The 17009-nt window shown below is 45.0% G+C and overlaps 1 protein-coding gene across 1 annotated transcript in view; it reads right to left on the bottom strand.

The window, feature by feature from the left end:
- Positions 1-16445, bottom strand: part of CAPN1 (calpain 1) — a 32263-nt gene extending 15818 nt beyond the window's left edge. Inside the window, exons 1-10 of the mRNA XM_083591780.1 lie at positions 16423-16445; positions 14324-14614; positions 12730-12799; positions 9924-10042; positions 7763-7896; positions 6327-6495; positions 5686-5769; positions 4331-4416; positions 1941-2015; positions 1673-1833 (exon numbers count right to left, since the gene is read on the bottom strand). Of these exons, the coding sequence (XP_083447906.1) occupies positions 1673-1833; positions 1941-2015; positions 4331-4416; positions 5686-5769; positions 6327-6495; positions 7763-7896; positions 9924-10042; positions 12730-12799; positions 14324-14590 (1165 nt within the window). The 5' untranslated portion in view covers positions 14591-14614; positions 16423-16445. The remainder of the gene's footprint in view (positions 1-1672; positions 1834-1940; positions 2016-4330; positions 4417-5685; positions 5770-6326; positions 6496-7762; positions 7897-9923; positions 10043-12729; positions 12800-14323; positions 14615-16422) is intronic.
- Between the last annotated feature and the right edge of the window lie 564 nt (positions 16446-17009).

Below are 17009 nucleotides of genomic sequence, written 5' to 3'. Positions count from 1 at the left end.
CTTGCGGGCAGCAGCCTGCAGCCCGAAGCACGGGGTGCGCTGTGGAGCACGCCCCGTGCTTCGGGCAGATGTTCGCAAGCCTTGCGCGCCCGGCGGGAGGTTGCGCGCAGCTTCGGCATCGCTCTGGCTCCCATTCTGGGGGCTGGGGTCGGGGGAAGCTTGGGCTTCCCCCGCCCCAGCCCCGCGCCGGGGGGAAAAATAAATTTCCCCCCCTTTATTCCCCCCCCCAAATCTAGGCGCGTCCTATGGGCCGGTGCGTCCTATAGGGCGAAAAATACGGTATCTATCATTCCTGCATATTTTATTATAGTCAATCTAATCGTTTCTCCATTTTACATCCTTTAAATATTTACCATACTGTTGAATTTATCTAAATGCTGCCAGCGTTTTCAATTGTGCACAATTATTTTCTAAATATTCAGCAAAAAGATTCCAATCCTCTTTGAATAAAGATTCTTCTTGCTCTCTTATTCTATAAGTTAAACCTGCTGCTTCTGCAAATTCTATCATTTTAAGTTGCCAATCTTCCTTACTAGGGATCTTGTTCACTTTCCATCTATGGGCTAGCAAAATTCGAGCCACCATGGTTGCGTACATAAATATTTTTTTCTGACAACTGGGAACTTCAGACTAAAGTATTCCTAACTAAAAGGCCTGAGGGTTTTTTGGGAATGTTGTTTTAAACATTTTTTTTTACTCATTGCAGATCATTTCCCAATAGCCTTTAACCTTTTTACGTGTCCACCACATGTGAAAAAATGTTCCTTCCATTTCTCTGCATTTCCAACACAGATCTGATCCAACTTGGTACATCTTGACCAACTTACTTGGGGTTAAATACTAACTATGTATCATTTTTATATACCGTATTTTTCCGTGTATAACACGCCCCCGTGTATAAGATGACCCCTATTTTTTGGGACTCCAAATTAAGGAAATGGGGGGAAATTGCCCAGAATTATTGAGCATTTTTTGGGGGGGAGGACTGCCGACAATCGCTCACCTGTGTCTTATACAAAGAAAAGAATGGTAATTCTCTTTCAAAGTATAACATGTGGTAAATTTCTAATCATTCTTCCAGAGTTTCTCCCAGAGGTTTAGGTCTATGTTATGCCCTATATCCATTGCTCAGTGTGTCATTGAAGTTTTGACTAACTCGTCTTTCATTTCCCATTCTAATAATAAGTTATACATTTTTGACAATAATTTATCCTTGTTCCACAATAATTCTCTTTCAAACTGTGAGCTTTGATCTGGAAACCCATTTTTAAAATCTAATTCAAACATATCATATATTTGATGATACTGTAACCAATCCTTACTTCTTCCATTGCATAGTTCTACTGCTGCCTTTGCCGTGAACCAATCCAAGACTATTGAGTAAGTAAACACTATTTTTAAGCTTACTTTACAAGTTGTTGCCTGATTCTCTGTTATGCCAGCTAACAAAGGGGAAGCCAGCTTATTTAATAAGCTGGAATTGCTTAAAAGAGAAGGCTTTGCAGACTAATTTCCAAAGCTTCTGTTTTCGCTGCAAGGGATAGGATTTTAAAGATCTTTTAAACACACACCCCCCACAGGAGACCGGAGGGGCAAATTGTAATTAAGATACCCTCTCCTACCTACTAAAACCCAATCCCACACAACTCACGTCACGTGTTACGTGAGCTACCTGGGTAGTTCCTGCAGCCGCCAGCTGTACTCCCCCGCCGCCAGGTCCCGTCGTAGAGTGTCGTGTTCCACTTCCGGAACTTGCGCGACTTCAGCGCATCTGGCGTGAGGTTGCAAATCTCAAGGCGGGAGAATTCCCGGAGGAAGTCTTGGAAGGACATCCTAGGAGAAGGAGACAGGTCGCGAATTCAGATCATGCGCTCGCTCGTTGGTGACGTGTGTGCGTCTTTAGAAATGCGATTCCTAAGACAAATGAAAAGGGCGCCTACCAGAATTCTCCATCTTCCATTTTAATTCTCAGCTGCTGCCCTATAGATGGATCCACGGCGTTCCATTCCCCAGAGCTGTAAAGAAAAAGAGAAGAAAATGTGCTGCCTGTTACAGAGAGAGATTCCAAAAGAAGTAGAAAATGCAGATTCTTCTCTTTTCCCCCTTTTATAATTTTGATTAAATTTTGTTTTATATTTTAGAATATTCATTTAAACAACCTTAAAATATCAGTGACTTCTCTTCTTCCCTTTCCATGGTTCATTTTGCATAACATAAATCCCTGCATATTTTATATAAACTAAACCATTCAGTATTCCATTATTACATCCATCAAATCTTATTTACACTGTTGAATTTATCTTAATGCTGGCCATGTTTTCAAATATACACAATTTCCCCCCGTATATTCAATAAACATTTCCCAATCTTCTTTAAATGTATGTTCTTCTCGTTCTCTTATTCTACATGTTAGGTCCACAAGCTGTGCATATTCCATAAATAATAATAATAATAATTTATTTATATCCTGCCCTCCCCAGCCGAAGCCGGGCTCAGGGCGGCTAACAACAATAAAGTGTAAGTTGCCATTCTTCTTTAGTTGGGACTTCGCTCGTTTTCCACTTTTGGGCTAACAAAACACAGGCTGCAGTTGTTGTATACTGTACATAAATAACCTTTTTTGACACCTGGGAATTTCCATCTGAATTATCCCCAACAGAAAAGGAATCTTGTTTTTTGGGGGAAAGTACTTAAAAAAATTCTTTTTCCAATTCATTATGAATTATTTCCCAATACTCTTTTACCCTTTTACAGGTCCATGGCATATCCTCAGTCTCATTGCATCTCTGGAGAAAATGCAGAGTCTTCTCAACCAGCCCAAAAGAGCGCTGCTTGGTCTGTTGGAAGGCCTACCTAATCAAGTGGCAAGCCAGAGGGCTACTGGAAGCCCACAAGGAAGACTTGAATGCCACAGCTCACTTTCACTCTCCAGCAACTGATTTCCAGAGAAATACTTCCTCTGATGGCCCTCACAATTATAGCCAGTGACAGCCTTATCCTCCAAAAATTTGCCTAATCCTGTGTCAACGGCTTCTTTATTTCTGTCCTGAATCTCCCATGACTCAGTTTCAATGGAAGGTCTAAAATGTTTTGCTATCTGGACAGAAAAAAATAAAAATAATGAAAGTTTCAGGCAGCAGAAGACTGGCTGGGTCTCTTATTGAAATCAATGCAAAGTTTAAACAATATGCACTTTAATGGGTTGCCTGTAAAATGGGCAGATTTCAGGTTTTCTGAAATCTGAGACAGCCAGTTATTTGCAAGGGTAAGAGAACGTCTAAAATGTTCACCTTGCCTTGTGGATGAAAAACACAAGAGTTACAGGCTGTAGAAGAGAAGCTGGATCTCCTACTGAATTCAGTGGGAGGAAACCCAGTGAATGAAATTGAAATGAATGGGGGTCAATCAAACAAATGGGAGTTTTTGAAACAAGAACTTTTCTTTTTATTGGATATCTCTGACATGGGATGGGTAAGCTGCCTTCGTCTACTCTATAGCATGTTGACTGATAAAACTTGCAAAGCTACATGGAGCCATTTATTCTGCAGGCACCACTTCAAAAACACTAGATTGTATTTGATCTTCTGTGATGAACCAACTATTGTGAAGCAACTGCTCGTGCAAATATTAAGAGCTGGAGTGTCTCTCAAAGCCTAGGGGTGAGGAGTCTTGGCCCTCCAGATGTTGCTCTGATCAGTCCTAGCAGGCATGGCCAACAGCCAAGGATGATGGGAGTTCAGCAACATCTGCTGTAGCCCTAGTAACTCTCATAGATTTGTCACCAAAAAATTCACTCTGGTTTCCAAACACAACACACACTCTGTTTCCCTTTGCCACTTTGCTTGGCAAACTCACTTCCTGCACACACCAACTTTGGGGCACAGGGGCTCTTCTTTTTCAAGCGCCTAAACCTTTCGCCTCCTTCATTTCTGTCTGTGATGGTTAGAATGCTGGGCTGGAGAGTCCTGGATTCAAATCCTGATCCAGCTACAAAGCTTACTAGATGACCCTGGGCTGGTTCCTGTCTCTCAATCTAACCTTACTTTGCAGAGTTGTCCTGATGTGACGCCGGGAAGATCGTGCGTGCCACCCTGAGCTCTTTACAGTGGGATTAAAACGGTATATAGAGAAGACAGTCCTTCTGTCCCCACAGCACTATGGCCCAGGAGGAGGGGAAGTGGAACCCAGATATTCTCATCCCCATGAAAACAAAGGAAGCTCGTCGACAGAAGGAGGGACCTTGCTATGGCTGCCCTGGTGTCTTTCTCCCCCTTTCACCAGCCCTTTCTGAAGCATGCATAGAAAAACTCCTCCAGGGTTTCCTTCTTACTTGTCACTCCAAGCTCCAGTCCACTCCACCTCCCCCCACGGGTTTCGCATCCGTATCAGGTTAACCCTCTGCCCTCGGTAGTTGATCTGTGGGAGCAGAGAGATAATGAGAGATGGCCGTTAAGAGATTGTCACAGAGGAAGGAAAGAACAAGGCTGCACTTGACTTGACCACATTATTGACCCTGCCCTGTTTTCAAATAGTCTGAATAGCTTCCCAGTGGCAATGAGTTCCAGATGGCTTCTGTGGGAAAATGACAATGTCCCTGTGACTCTGGACAAATAGAAACAATAGAGCATGTGCTTCTCCAGTGCCTATATTATAGAGACATTCATATTAGCCTCATCTCCCCACTACTCCATAAGTACCCAGGGCGCACAGAACAATTCTATACCTCCCTGCTGCTTTCAAGATACCAACCCTGCTACAACATACGTTGCCAGGTTCTGCATAGCAGCATTCAAAATTCATCGTATGATGACCTGTGCCACAAACTAGATTTAATGAACACCCATATCAGAGCGCTCTGTAAATGGATAGCCATAGCCTTTTATATACTAACCTTTTATGCTCTTCCACGTTCGTTTAATGCTCCAGTCCTAACCCTTCTTTTAGCCTCTTTTAGATTCTTGTAGGCTTTTATATATACCTTCGGTTTTAATAATTTTAGCTTTCCAAAACATTTTGCAGATTTTAAATGATTGTTCCCCACCCTACTTATGCTGGTCTATGACTGTAATAAAGATCTGATTGATTGATTGATTGATTGATTGGTTTTTGTTGTTGTTGTAGGGATTCTTTTCTGGCAACCTCTCTGTTATTAAACTTTCCTACATAGATGATCCTCAGTTCTTTTATCTGATTCCCCTCTGCAGGAATATAGTTCCTCTTTATGTCAGAAATGGGGAATTTCAGGCCTAGGGCCTCTCTATCTGGCCTTGTTTCACACCCAGGTGGGTACAGGCCCTTGGACTCTGAGAATGCCTCTTGCTTCCCTGCAAGAGGGTTGAAAGGGGTGTGTTAGGGCCTGTGTAGAAACCAGCCTGCCTGTACAAAGGTAAAATCTGCCATTGTTGCCCCACCCACTTTTGCCTCAGGCATGTGGCCCTCAGAAAGTTGCCAAGAAGGCAATGCGGCCCTCAGAATGAAGAAGGGTCCTTGCCCTCGCTTTAGGCCTTCTCTCTTGACTTCTTAAAATTGTGAGGCTGAGGGCAGGGACCACCTTAGAATTGATTTGTTTAAGGTGCCCTGAAAGGTTTATTTTTGTTTTTTGTTTGCTAAAAGGGTTCTGGACATAAATGCTGTAAATAAAAAGGAAAACAAACGAGCGCCGAATAGTAGAAACGCAACAATCACCTGCTCAGCTCCAGTGACGGAATAGGCATGGCCTTTCACTAGCTTCTTAAAAGTGACAGCCTCCATGTCAAAAGCACTTGTGATCTGAAAAAACGGGGGTTGAAGAAGAGTAAGAATCTAAGTGACAACCTTCAAAGGGCCTCCAAGGACGTAAGACTTTGCTGGAAGGGGATGGAGCAGCCAACACACAGCACTGTATTGGATATTATGGAAGATTATATAAATATATATATCTTTTGTTGAAAGATAAAAAGTACTTAATTGCAAGCGCACAGGGTAAGATAAGATATATATATAGAGAGAGAAATAGCATCCATGTAGAAAAAAACCCAGAACCAACTCCCCCCCCCCAAAAAAAACTTGTATACATCACACAAAAATTGTGATTGTAGTTCCCCAGCCACTTAGCAGTATACCTGTTCCTCAGGCAAAATGTTTCATGCCACCGGTAAACTGCTGTGCAAAAAAAATGCACAAGCAGGCTGCTAGTAATTGTGCAATCTGTTGCATGGCGAGTTTCTGCTAGCACAGCTGTTGCACTAGAGTCTTCTGTTGCACAACAGGAAAGCTCACCTGCCCACTAGTGCAACAGCCCTTGCACTAGTGGACTATAGTGGTGGATGCAGCCCCAAGGTACTCACATCAATGGAGCAACCCATGAGAGACCCCCTCTCCAGGGCCTTTAAGATGATCTGGAAGAGGTCGCTGGGCGGCTTTCGTAGGTCGTACCACTCAGTGACACCTCCCGTGAAGTCTTCAAACCCTTCTGAGGTGCTCCCTCCCGAAAGAGCCTCGTAGCAGCCGTTCACCCTACGGTGGAAGCAGCAGGGCATCAAGAAGGCGCTTCGTAGTGAATCAGAACATTGCTGCATCAATCTAGCTCAGTATTGTCTGCACTGACTGGCAGCAGCTCTCCAGGGTCCCAGGCAGTGAGTCTCTCCCAACCCTACCTGGAGTTGCTGGGAATCATAGGATCACAGAGCTGGAAAGGACCCCCAGGACTCATCTAGTCCACCCCACTCAGACTAAACCCAGGACCATCTGCAAGCAAAGTACCCGATCTACCACTGAGCCACACAAATCTCTGAACCTAAGCTGGGTAAGGCCAATTTATACGTGGACCTGTTCCCCACCCCCTCAAATGCTTTTTATTGATTTTCACAAACATAAATAAAACTTAAACTTTTACATTAAACATTTTGTGTCATCTTATTTACCCTGCGCAATTTTGCGCCTGGACTTCCCTCCTACCCTGCTTCGGTTTTCCCAATTTACATCTTCTCTTACAGATTCTTATTTACCCTCTATTCACATCACAGGATTTATATTAACCCTGCTACAGTTTTTAAACTTCTGCAATTAATTCGTATGTACGCAACAAATTTACTCCACTCCTCTTCAAACTTTGTCACTTTTTGGTCTCAAATTTTATAGGTCATTTTTGCCAATTCTGCATACTCAAATAATTTTGTCTGCCACTCCAATAAAGTTGGGATCTCCTGGCATTTCCACTTTTGGGCCACGAGAATCCTAGTGGCAGTCATGGCATACTGAAATAGTTTACGATCTTTTTTTCTCACTTCATCTCCTATTATACCTAATAAAAAAGCCTCTGGTTTCTTTGGGAATGTGTATTTGAAAAGTTTTTTCAACTCATTATATATCAAATCCCAAAACTTTTTCATCTTTTCACATGTCCACCACATGTGGTAGAATTCACCGTCCTTTAGTTTGCACTTGGACCTGTTTTAATTGTTATACATGTAGAACTGTTCTAAACTGTTTTTGCACTTTTCTTTTTTTACGGCTCAAATGATTTAGTTCTTTTATAGTTGTGTATTTCACTGTTGTAACCTGCCCTGGGGCTTTCTGGTGAGGGATCAGTAAGAAATCTACAATGGGGGGGGGGAGAAATATCATGTTTGTTCCCATTTCACAACTGGGAAAACTGAGGCTCACTCACCCCCAGGTCACAGAGTTTGCCCTTGGCAGAGGTGGGGCAAACACAAGTCTTTTGTACCAAATCTTTAGCCTCCCTCCCCCCGTCGACCCCAAACCAAGAGATTGAGATGCTTACTTGGCATAAGCTTTCTCGAGCAGGGCGCTCCAGAATTCGTTGCCTTCTGCGGAGTGGACAAACACAAGCTTGCCATCTTTGGTTGGGAGGAGGTCATCCACCACCACGTCGACCCACTCGCCAAATTGCCAGATCTGCATCAAGTGAAAAACAGGCAAGACAAAGGTGAAAACTTTTCAACCTGGAGATGCCAGGAATTGAACCTGGTCCCTCCTGCATGTGCCCTTGATGACTCAGTGATGGTTAAGAATGGAGGCAGGGAGGAGAGAAGATGGATGTTGTTTGCGTTTTAGAGGAGAACATACTTAATCTGTACTTCTCATCAAACCATTATGTGAGCCCAAACACAATGAGATTTACATTTCTCTGAATTTTACAACGGTAGTTCTGCAACTGAACAACTCATTTACAAAAATACATATGTTAAGGGGAAGTGTTCAGAAAAACACATACTCTAGTGAAAACAACATACAAAAAAAAGTATTCTATAAGGGGGGAATTGCTTGCAAAACAGTCAAAATGGCAAATTAAAATGTGTATTTCAGAAGAAATTTACATTGAAATGCTGATGAATTTTCACAATACAGTGGTACCTCAGGTTAAGTACTTAATTCGTTCTGGAGGTCCGTACTTAACCTGAAACTGTTCTTAACCTGAAGCACCACTTTAGTTAACGGGGCTTCCTGCTGCCGCCGCGCCGCCAGAGCATGATTTTTGTTCTCATCCTGAATATTTCTGGGTTAGCAGAGTCTGTAACCTGAAGCGTATGTAACCTGAAGCGTATGTAACCTGAGGTACCACTGTACTTTAAAAAAAAAAAAATCCAGGCTACAGACAGGAGAACTGAATTTAAAACTGGAAAAACAAGAAACTGAAACTGACAGATCTGGGGGTTTTTTTCTTAGCGGTTGCGCTCTGCACATGCTCAGAGAAAGCCATCATTAGTCCACATGTTCCAAGGTCAAGAGCCAGCATTCTGCACGAGCTCTGGTCCTGACACATTGCTCAAATTACATTATTCCTTGCAGGCCCACCTAGTCCAGCTTTCTTTCTGCGTCCTAACAAACCCAGTTCCGCTAAAGGGCAGGAGGGGAGAGAGAGTCTGCAAGTGCGATTCATCAGGAAAGCTGCAGCTGTCTACCTGCAGGCACAGATCAGCAGGCTGAGCAAACACCAGGCTGTGCTCTGAATGGGAGGCACCGGGCAGCTTTCTTCCCCGCTATGCACCACACCCTTGCCACCCCCACAAACAAAGAACCTTGAAATACCAAGGCGAATCATCACCTGCGAGGTCGGATTCCACATCAGGGTGGAGTCTTCAGGTGTGGAAGGCTTAAAATAAGCAGCAAAGCCACCTTGGCTGGCAACAGACCAAGCCAGGCGTTGGATGGGGTGGAGCTGGGCAGAAGATAACCGCCTTGAATGGCGTTCGTGCGTTTAAGGAGCTGGCTTTGGGCTAAGTGAGGGAGCCTGGAGATAACTGGAAAAACAGACTTTTTATTCTCACTCTTCTAGAATAAAAAGTCCATTTTTAAACTGATCACCGGGCTCCCTCTGTTAGCAGAAAGTCAGAGATTATTATTATTTGTAAAGGGAATTTCTGTATGAGTTAATACCTTATTATCCATTTGGAGCTATACTTTATCTTTGTCCTTCCAGGCTATGGTTTACATTTTTGATTCATTGGGGCTTCCCTCCCCCCTTTTGTTATACTTGCATTTTTTTTTTTGTTAAATCAATTTTACACACACAGACACACACACACACACTGTTTTGCAGTATGGAAAGTGACAGGAAAGTGCACAGAAAAGGGTGGGATGAATGAGTGATTAACTGGAAAGGTGTAAACACCCCACAAGGAAAATCAGAGTGATCGGAGCACAAATGCTTATTGTCGTATGAACAACTTGCAAAATACATAAATCAGAATGAATGCTCATAAAGACTGGATATGATCTAACCTCGGTATAAGTTTTCTGCTAGCAAATCAGGGAAGAATGCTAAAATAAACACCAGAGAGATATGGAGGACACAAAGAATTTCTCTGTTGCTTCGCAAGCAGGGCTAGTCTATGTTCCCACAAAATACATCCAATTTAAAAACACAGAGAGAGAGACGCAGTGCTTTGAGTAACAAGGTTCGCAGCAAGGCAGGTGCTCACCTGGAAGTGGAAGATGCCAGCGTACCCATTCTGGAAGCTCTGCCCATGCGGGACAACGCGGTGCAGAAGAGGGTCATTCAGGGTGAGGGAGGCAATAGCCGCCAGGAGCCAGCAGTCACCTGGATGGAGAGGCAAAGGGAAAGCCAGCCAGTTAAAACAAAAACAACTGTTATCTATCTATCTATCTATCTATCTATCTATCTATCTATCTAATTATTTGGTGAGGCTGTTGCATCCAACTTTAGGGATACTCAGAGTAGGCCTGTTAGCATTAGTGGACATGACCAAGGCCCCATCTGCACTATGCATCATGCCACTCTGAGCAGATGTGGCTTCCCCCAAAGCATCCTGGGAAGTGTAGTTTCATAAAGGATGCTGAAAGTTGCGAGGAGACTTTGTTTTGGAGGCACCCTGAGAGCCCCCTCATTTCAGGGAGCATCTGCTGCCCCAGAAGCTCTAAGTGGAGAGAGCTTTTTCTTCTGTATTCTCCTTTCACGACCAACATGTACCTTTTCCCCCCTCGCACCCTCCCCAAAACTGCCAGTTCCTTTCATCCTTCCTCTCCGGACTAGTAACAGTTCTCCTGTCTTATTCCCTTCCTTTCTTTTCCCATTCTATTTATTTGAACAAATATTCACCTTCCATTATTTCACCTCCTAATTCCCCTCAGCACCTCCTCTGGCCCTTTCCCCTCAGGGGAGGGAGGCTTCCCTTCCCTCACCCTCCCCGGAACTTTCCGGTCTGCCAGCCAGCTTCACTCAGCGGACCAGGAGCTTCTGGTGCTATGGCACAGCTAGGGCCACCTGAAACTAGTTTGAGAAACACCGCCTTAGCCCAAGTGGACTACCAGCTGCCTGCCTGGTTCCTGATCTCTGGGTGGGGTGCTTTCTCCAGTGTTTGAAATTAGCCAGGTGCCAGGCGCATTTTGCACCTAGCCTCTGACCACTTGCGACCAAGTCAGGGTGCCTGGGCGCCAGGATGGCACCTGATGTCTTGGGATCATTGGATCTGGACCGCTTTCACGCACAAATACTTCATCCTGTAGAATTCTATCAATTATATTTAATCTGCACAATCAGAATGAATTTCAGGAACCAAGTTGCTTTGTCTGTGCAGCCAGAGCAGGAGCAGTCGTCATTAAGAAAAAGAGGTTGGAACTGGCCAATATACTGTACTGTACAATATACTGTACTGTTCTAGGTTTTTTTTTACTAAAAATAATATAAAAAAGGGGGGTAGTCTTATACACGGGGGCAATCTCCCTCCATTTTCTTAATTTTGAGTCCCCCAAAATAGGGGGGGGTGTTATACATGGTGGCATGTTATACATGGAAAAATACGGTATATATGTGGACTGTCCCTGGATCAAGGGACTTTTCTTCTTTAAGTTCTCAAAGCTCTTAACCTAGGCTCAAGGTTGTCATCTGAACTAGATGTTTAACTAAGAATTCATCACAGTCAGCCCATCATTTGAAAAATAAGACTTTAGAGCTGTCTTGCCCCAAAATGGCAACGAAACATTCCGCTTTGGCAACCACAACCTTGGTTTAAAGAGCCATTTGGCGCCTAACTTATATACCTGAGTTTTTGACAAACACTGTTGACAACTCAGTTGTTTCTAGGAAATGCAAACTTGTTTTGGAGTAAGCGCAGACACCAGTTTGCTGTTGTCTTTGAGCCCTGAAGCTGGTGCTCTGCCCCGGGGAGGGGTGCAGGCTGCACAGAGGAGACCACGCCTGCCTGCAGGGCTCTGATCAGATAAATGGTGTGTGGTGTGAGAGAGGGAGGAGGAGAAGAAACACTGAGGAGGGTGTGTTTCCTGCAGCTGTCGGGAAGTTTCCCTCGATGACCGTGACCTGACAGTTTCAAAACAGCCAAGCCAAAAGGAAAACAGCCAGGCAGGAATGGTAGGAAGGCCAGAGAGAGTGAGGGAGTCACGTCATATGCTCAGGGGGCTCTGCGGCTGCTGTTGCACAATCAGGACACACCCGGAAAGGCTCCAATGTCCTTTCAAAATTGTACTTCTCGTCGTAACAGAAAACAAGCCATGCCGATAAAGCACAGAAAAATAAACGAAGGGCCAGCAGGAAAACAACAACCAGAAATTGCATCAAAACCTTTGCCTTCCAAGTTATCAGTAGGTTTTGTCTACCTGAAGAAAACAGAAAAGCTGTCCGTCTGTTTCCAACATATAAATTTGAGCAACTTTTTTTCTTTGGGATGGGTGGTATCTTGGGCGTGGCCAAGATTACCGGGGGGGGGGGGCACACACCTGTCACCATCGTCTGTCTGACTCTGTCTAGCAGATTTGGAATGAAATGTCTCAACAACCGTCATTTTAAATTTCTTTTGCTCCCAAGTGGTCATAAAAATCTGTCATAATCTTTCCACAAATTTCTACTTTTAGTTAGGTGTTTTTATTTATTTACTTGATTATGGGTGGGGGCAGCTGCCCCACCTGCTCCCCCAGCTACACCCATGGGTGGTGTCCAACTAACTCCCACCCCAGATAAACACCCACTGAAATCAACAGACATGGCTAAGGGCTTCCCATGGACACCTGGCTGCAAAAACTGGAAGGGCACCCTTTGGCCTGATCCAGCAGCCAAGCTCTTCCTAGGATCTCCTATACAACAAAGACCACAGCCTTGTCCTGCAAGAAGCAGGGGAGTGAGGTGGGAAAGAACCAAGGGTGCGTGAGAGAGGAAACCTGGCTGCAGTGACCCCCAACCTCTCCCTGCTTTTGGGGGTGCTTAGCGCCCATCTCTGGCAGACAACCTCACAGCCTCAGGTGAACCCTCCTTACCCAGAGCTCCTTGACAGACGTCTGTGCGGGTCGCCCCGTCCACAATGAAGAGAGGGTTGCGGCACAGTTCCTGAAATACACAAGAGGGAGGCGGGCTGTTTTGTTGTTGTTGTCGCTGCTGTTGCTGCTAAATGCCTAAGAGGAAGAGCCTGCTGTATCAGGCCAAAGGTAAAGGGACCCGTGACCGTTAGGTCCAGTCGTGACCGACTCTGGGGTTGCGGCGCTCATCTCGCTTTATTGGCCGAGGGAGCCGGCGTACAGCTTCCAGGTCACGTGGCCAGCATGACTAAGCTGCTTCTGCTGAACCAGAGCAGCGCACGGAAACGCCGTTTACCTTCCCGCCGGAGTGGTACCTATTTATCTACTTGCACTTTGACGTGCTTTCGAACTGCTAGGTTGGCAGGAGCTGGGACCGAGAAACAGGAGCTCACCCCGTCGCGGGGATTCGAACCGCCAACCTTCTGATTGGCAAGTCCTAGGCTCTGTGGTTTAACCCACAGCGTCACCCGCGTCCCATCAGGCCAAAAGGGGCCCCCAAATTTAGTCCAGCATCTTGTTCTCGCAGTGGCCACACAGATGCCTCTGGGAAACCCGCAATCAGGACCTGAGCTCAAAGAGCACCTTTTTCTCCTGCAGTTTCCAGCAACTGGTATTCAGAAGCACTGCATTATGATTTGCCTCTACCTAGGAAAGGGGGAAAGGAATTGCAGGGTGAGGGGCTGGCGGGCTGGCTGCCTAATGCCAAAGTTGCACCAGCCCTTTATCTTGTTTACCTTTTAGACAACTATCAGGCAGGGAGGGCTTTTGATCATCAGGGCCGTGTGTACTCCGCACATTAAGTAAAAAGTGAAACTCTTTTCCCCAAGGAAAGCTCAGCTCTGTAGCCTGCCTTAAAAATGCAGGTTAAACCTATATGCATATTCTCTTACGTTCTCCATAATTAATTCCACTGTTTTGCTTTTACCACTTTGCTTAATTCATTCTGGCATGAAGCCTTGACTACTGGGAATCCTATTTGGCTTCGGGGAGATTAGCAGACATTACTATGCGAACACAGGTACTGAGTCAGCCTAATCAAGCTCAGTGTTGTCTGCACTGACCGGCAGTAGCTCTCCAGATTTTCAGGTGGGCGTCTTTCCTTGCTTTACCTGCAGATGCTGAGTAAAGGCAGCAAGTCAGCCAGATGCTCCACTATCGAATCCACACTCTCTAACATGTACTCTCCATACCCCATAAGGGCTAGAAACTTGAATGTAAAAAGGAGGTTCTCAGGAAGCTGAATTTTCAGACCAGTAACACAACTCTGCGGCTTTCTTGTGTTCCCGAAGAACTGAAGCTTACCTACACAGAACTACTACGCCCATTTTCTAGATGGGCTAAACCAGGCAAACTCGGCCCTCCAGATGTTTTGGGACTACAACTCCCATGATCCCTAGCTCACAGGTCCAGTGGTCAGGGATGATGGGAACTGTAGTCCCAAAACAGCTGGAGGGCCGAATTTGCCTATGCCCGGGTAAACTGATGCCAATAGCAAGACATAACTCAAGGTCAAAGATATTCTGGGTTGCAACCTGTGCCATTTCTTGAGTCTCACCGTAGGCCGTTTCCACTTGACTCCGTAAGTCTTGGAGGAGTTCGGCCCAAGCTCCTTGAAACCCAGGGAAGAGGCCGTGGCGGGGAAGGTGTCATCCCTGAAAAGGGCTCCACTCTGCAAGCACTCGTTGCGAAGCCTCTCGTAATCCTGGTTCAGGTACTTGATTGCATTCTCGTTTTTACCCAAGCCCAGGTCTTTGGCCCGCTGCTTCTGGACCTGAGCGGAGACCCCCGTGCAATAGATAGGCACAATGACCTCTTCCGACATCTCGGGCAATTGGGTGAAGCCCTCCTGAAACAGATAAAGATGGCATTAAACACACAGAGCTTTGGTTCAGTGGTAGAGCATCTGCTTGGCATGTAGAAGGCTCAATCCTCAGCATCTCCAGGTAAGGCTGGGAGAAAGTCCCTGCCTGAAACTCTGGACAGTCGCTGCCAGTTCGTTTAGACAGTGCCAAGCTAGATAGACCAAAGTTCTGAATCAGTGTAAAGCATATTCCTAGGTTCCTAGACAGAAACGTGCATATTTCTCAGAGCAGTATGGAAAATTGCCAATGGAACAGGCCAGGCAAAACAAAAAGGGAGTACAGAGCACCATCAGTATAGCCCCCCAACCTTTCAGATTTCCTCCTGCCCCTCCTGGCTCTTTAAGAATGCTAAGTCTCTAGTCCTCACAATTACTGAGAGGGAAATGGACAGGGCTGTCATACGTCTGGGATTTCCCAGACATTACCAGGATTTCAAAGGTGGAAGTGAAGTCCGGGCGGGGGGCGCGGAGGGGATTTCTCAAAGGCAGTGGTTTGTCCTGGATCTTCAGCAAGTAAACGGAGAAATAGCATGTGTTTTTTTGATGTTTCCATAAAAATGAAAGTGCAACAACTTCCGGGTTTTCCTTTAGAAAGCTCAACAATTTTGGGGGGTGCCCTGGTTTTTACTTTTTGAAATACGGCAACCCTAGAAAATGGAAGCTTTGGTATCATTATCATTATTCATTATATTTGTTAATTACTTTATATACACAGAGTGCCTCAAAATGACTTAAGAATAAAGTAAAATACAGACAAAGTACACTATAAGCCAAATTAAGAAAACAAAACACTGCACAATATGATTACGTTATTTGGATGGAAGGGGACATCTTTCCGGAATCCTATGGAATGTATCACTGCCTGTGAAAATATCTTTCCTTTTGAAGAAAATGGTCCAAAACCTGCTGAAATTTGTTCTTTTAATTACTTCTACAAGCCCCACAGAAGGACTGCAACTCAGTGGCAGAACACCTTCTTTGCCTGCAGAAGGTCCTGAGTTCAATTCTTGGCATCTCGAGTTTAAAAAAGGATCAGGGAACAGGTGTTGGGGAAGACCATTTTCTGCTCAGCTGAGCAATCCAAACCCCTGGAGACCCTGAAGAGCTGCTGCCAGTTAGTGCAGACAATATTGGGTTAGGTAGACAAATAATCTGATCTTATCTAAGGCAGCTTCCTATGTCCCAAGTAAACCATGAGGGCTAGAATCTCACATCACACATTTAATGCACTTATGCTACTTTAAGCATAATGACATATCAATAATAATAATAATAATAATAATAATAATAATAATAATACCCTGCCCATTTGTCTGGGCTTCCCCAGCCACTCTGGGCGGCTTCCAACAGAATATTAAAAACACAATAAAACATCAAACATTAAAAACTTCCCTGAACAGGGTTGCCTTCAGATGTCTTCTAAAAGTCAGATAGTTGTTTATTTCCTTGACTTCTGATGGGAGGGCGTTCCACAGGGCAGGCGCCACTACCAAGAAGGCCCTCCGCCTGGTTTCTGTAACCTCGCTTCTCACAGTGAAGGAACCCCCAGAAGGCCCTTGGCACTGGACTTCAGTGTTTGGGCTGAATGATGGGGTGCATTAATTCAGGATATTATTATTATTATTATTATTATTATTATTATTATTATTATTATCATCATCATCATCTCATCCACATCATCAGCGTCTCCCCCCAAGAGTGCTGGGAACTGTAGTTTTTTCACAGCATTAACCTCACAGAGCTCAAACTTCCAGCACGAACTACTATTTCTGGGTTTGTCCATGACTGCTCACCTGGCAGAAGAGTGCTTCAGGTGTATCAGGTGTGGATGTCACCGGACTTCCTTTTTTAGAGGAAGGGTTGTAGCTTAGTGGTAGAAGGAGCACAGGTCAGATTCCTAGCATAGCTGGGAAGACCTTTGTCTGAACCTTGGAGGGCTGTTGCCAGTCAGACGCCCATGCCTGCAGATGGAGCCTTCTTGTGCAAAAAGTTACAAGCTTTGCTGCTGCGTCATAGGCCTTCCTCCCAAGTTGCACTCGTCTGGAGCACAGCGGTTGCAGAAGGAATGCAAGGGGGGGAATGCAGAAGGCAGCAGTCTGGAGACCAATTTCCCCAAGACTCCCATCTTGCTTGCTTTTAAAGAAAAGCAAGTTTCAGCTTCCTAGCTCTTATGGCTGTGAAGACAAGCTTGAACAAAAGAAGCACTCTCCTGGATCAGGCCCAAGGCCAAGCATACTGCCTCCAGCAATGGAAGCAGGGCATCACCAATAGGATTAATAGACACTGATAGCCTTATCTTTCATTAATTGCAGAGTTGGAAGGGACCCTGAGGGCCATCTAAGTCCAAACCCTGCAATGCAAGCATCTCAACACATGGTCT

Source organism: Podarcis filfolensis (genome assembly GCF_964270895.1).
Source record: "Podarcis filfolensis genome assembly, chromosome: 16".
NCBI classification, from domain to species: Eukaryota; Metazoa; Chordata; class Lepidosauria; order Squamata; family Lacertidae; genus Podarcis; species Podarcis filfolensis.
This window is presented reverse-complemented; position numbering and strand designations above follow the sequence as displayed.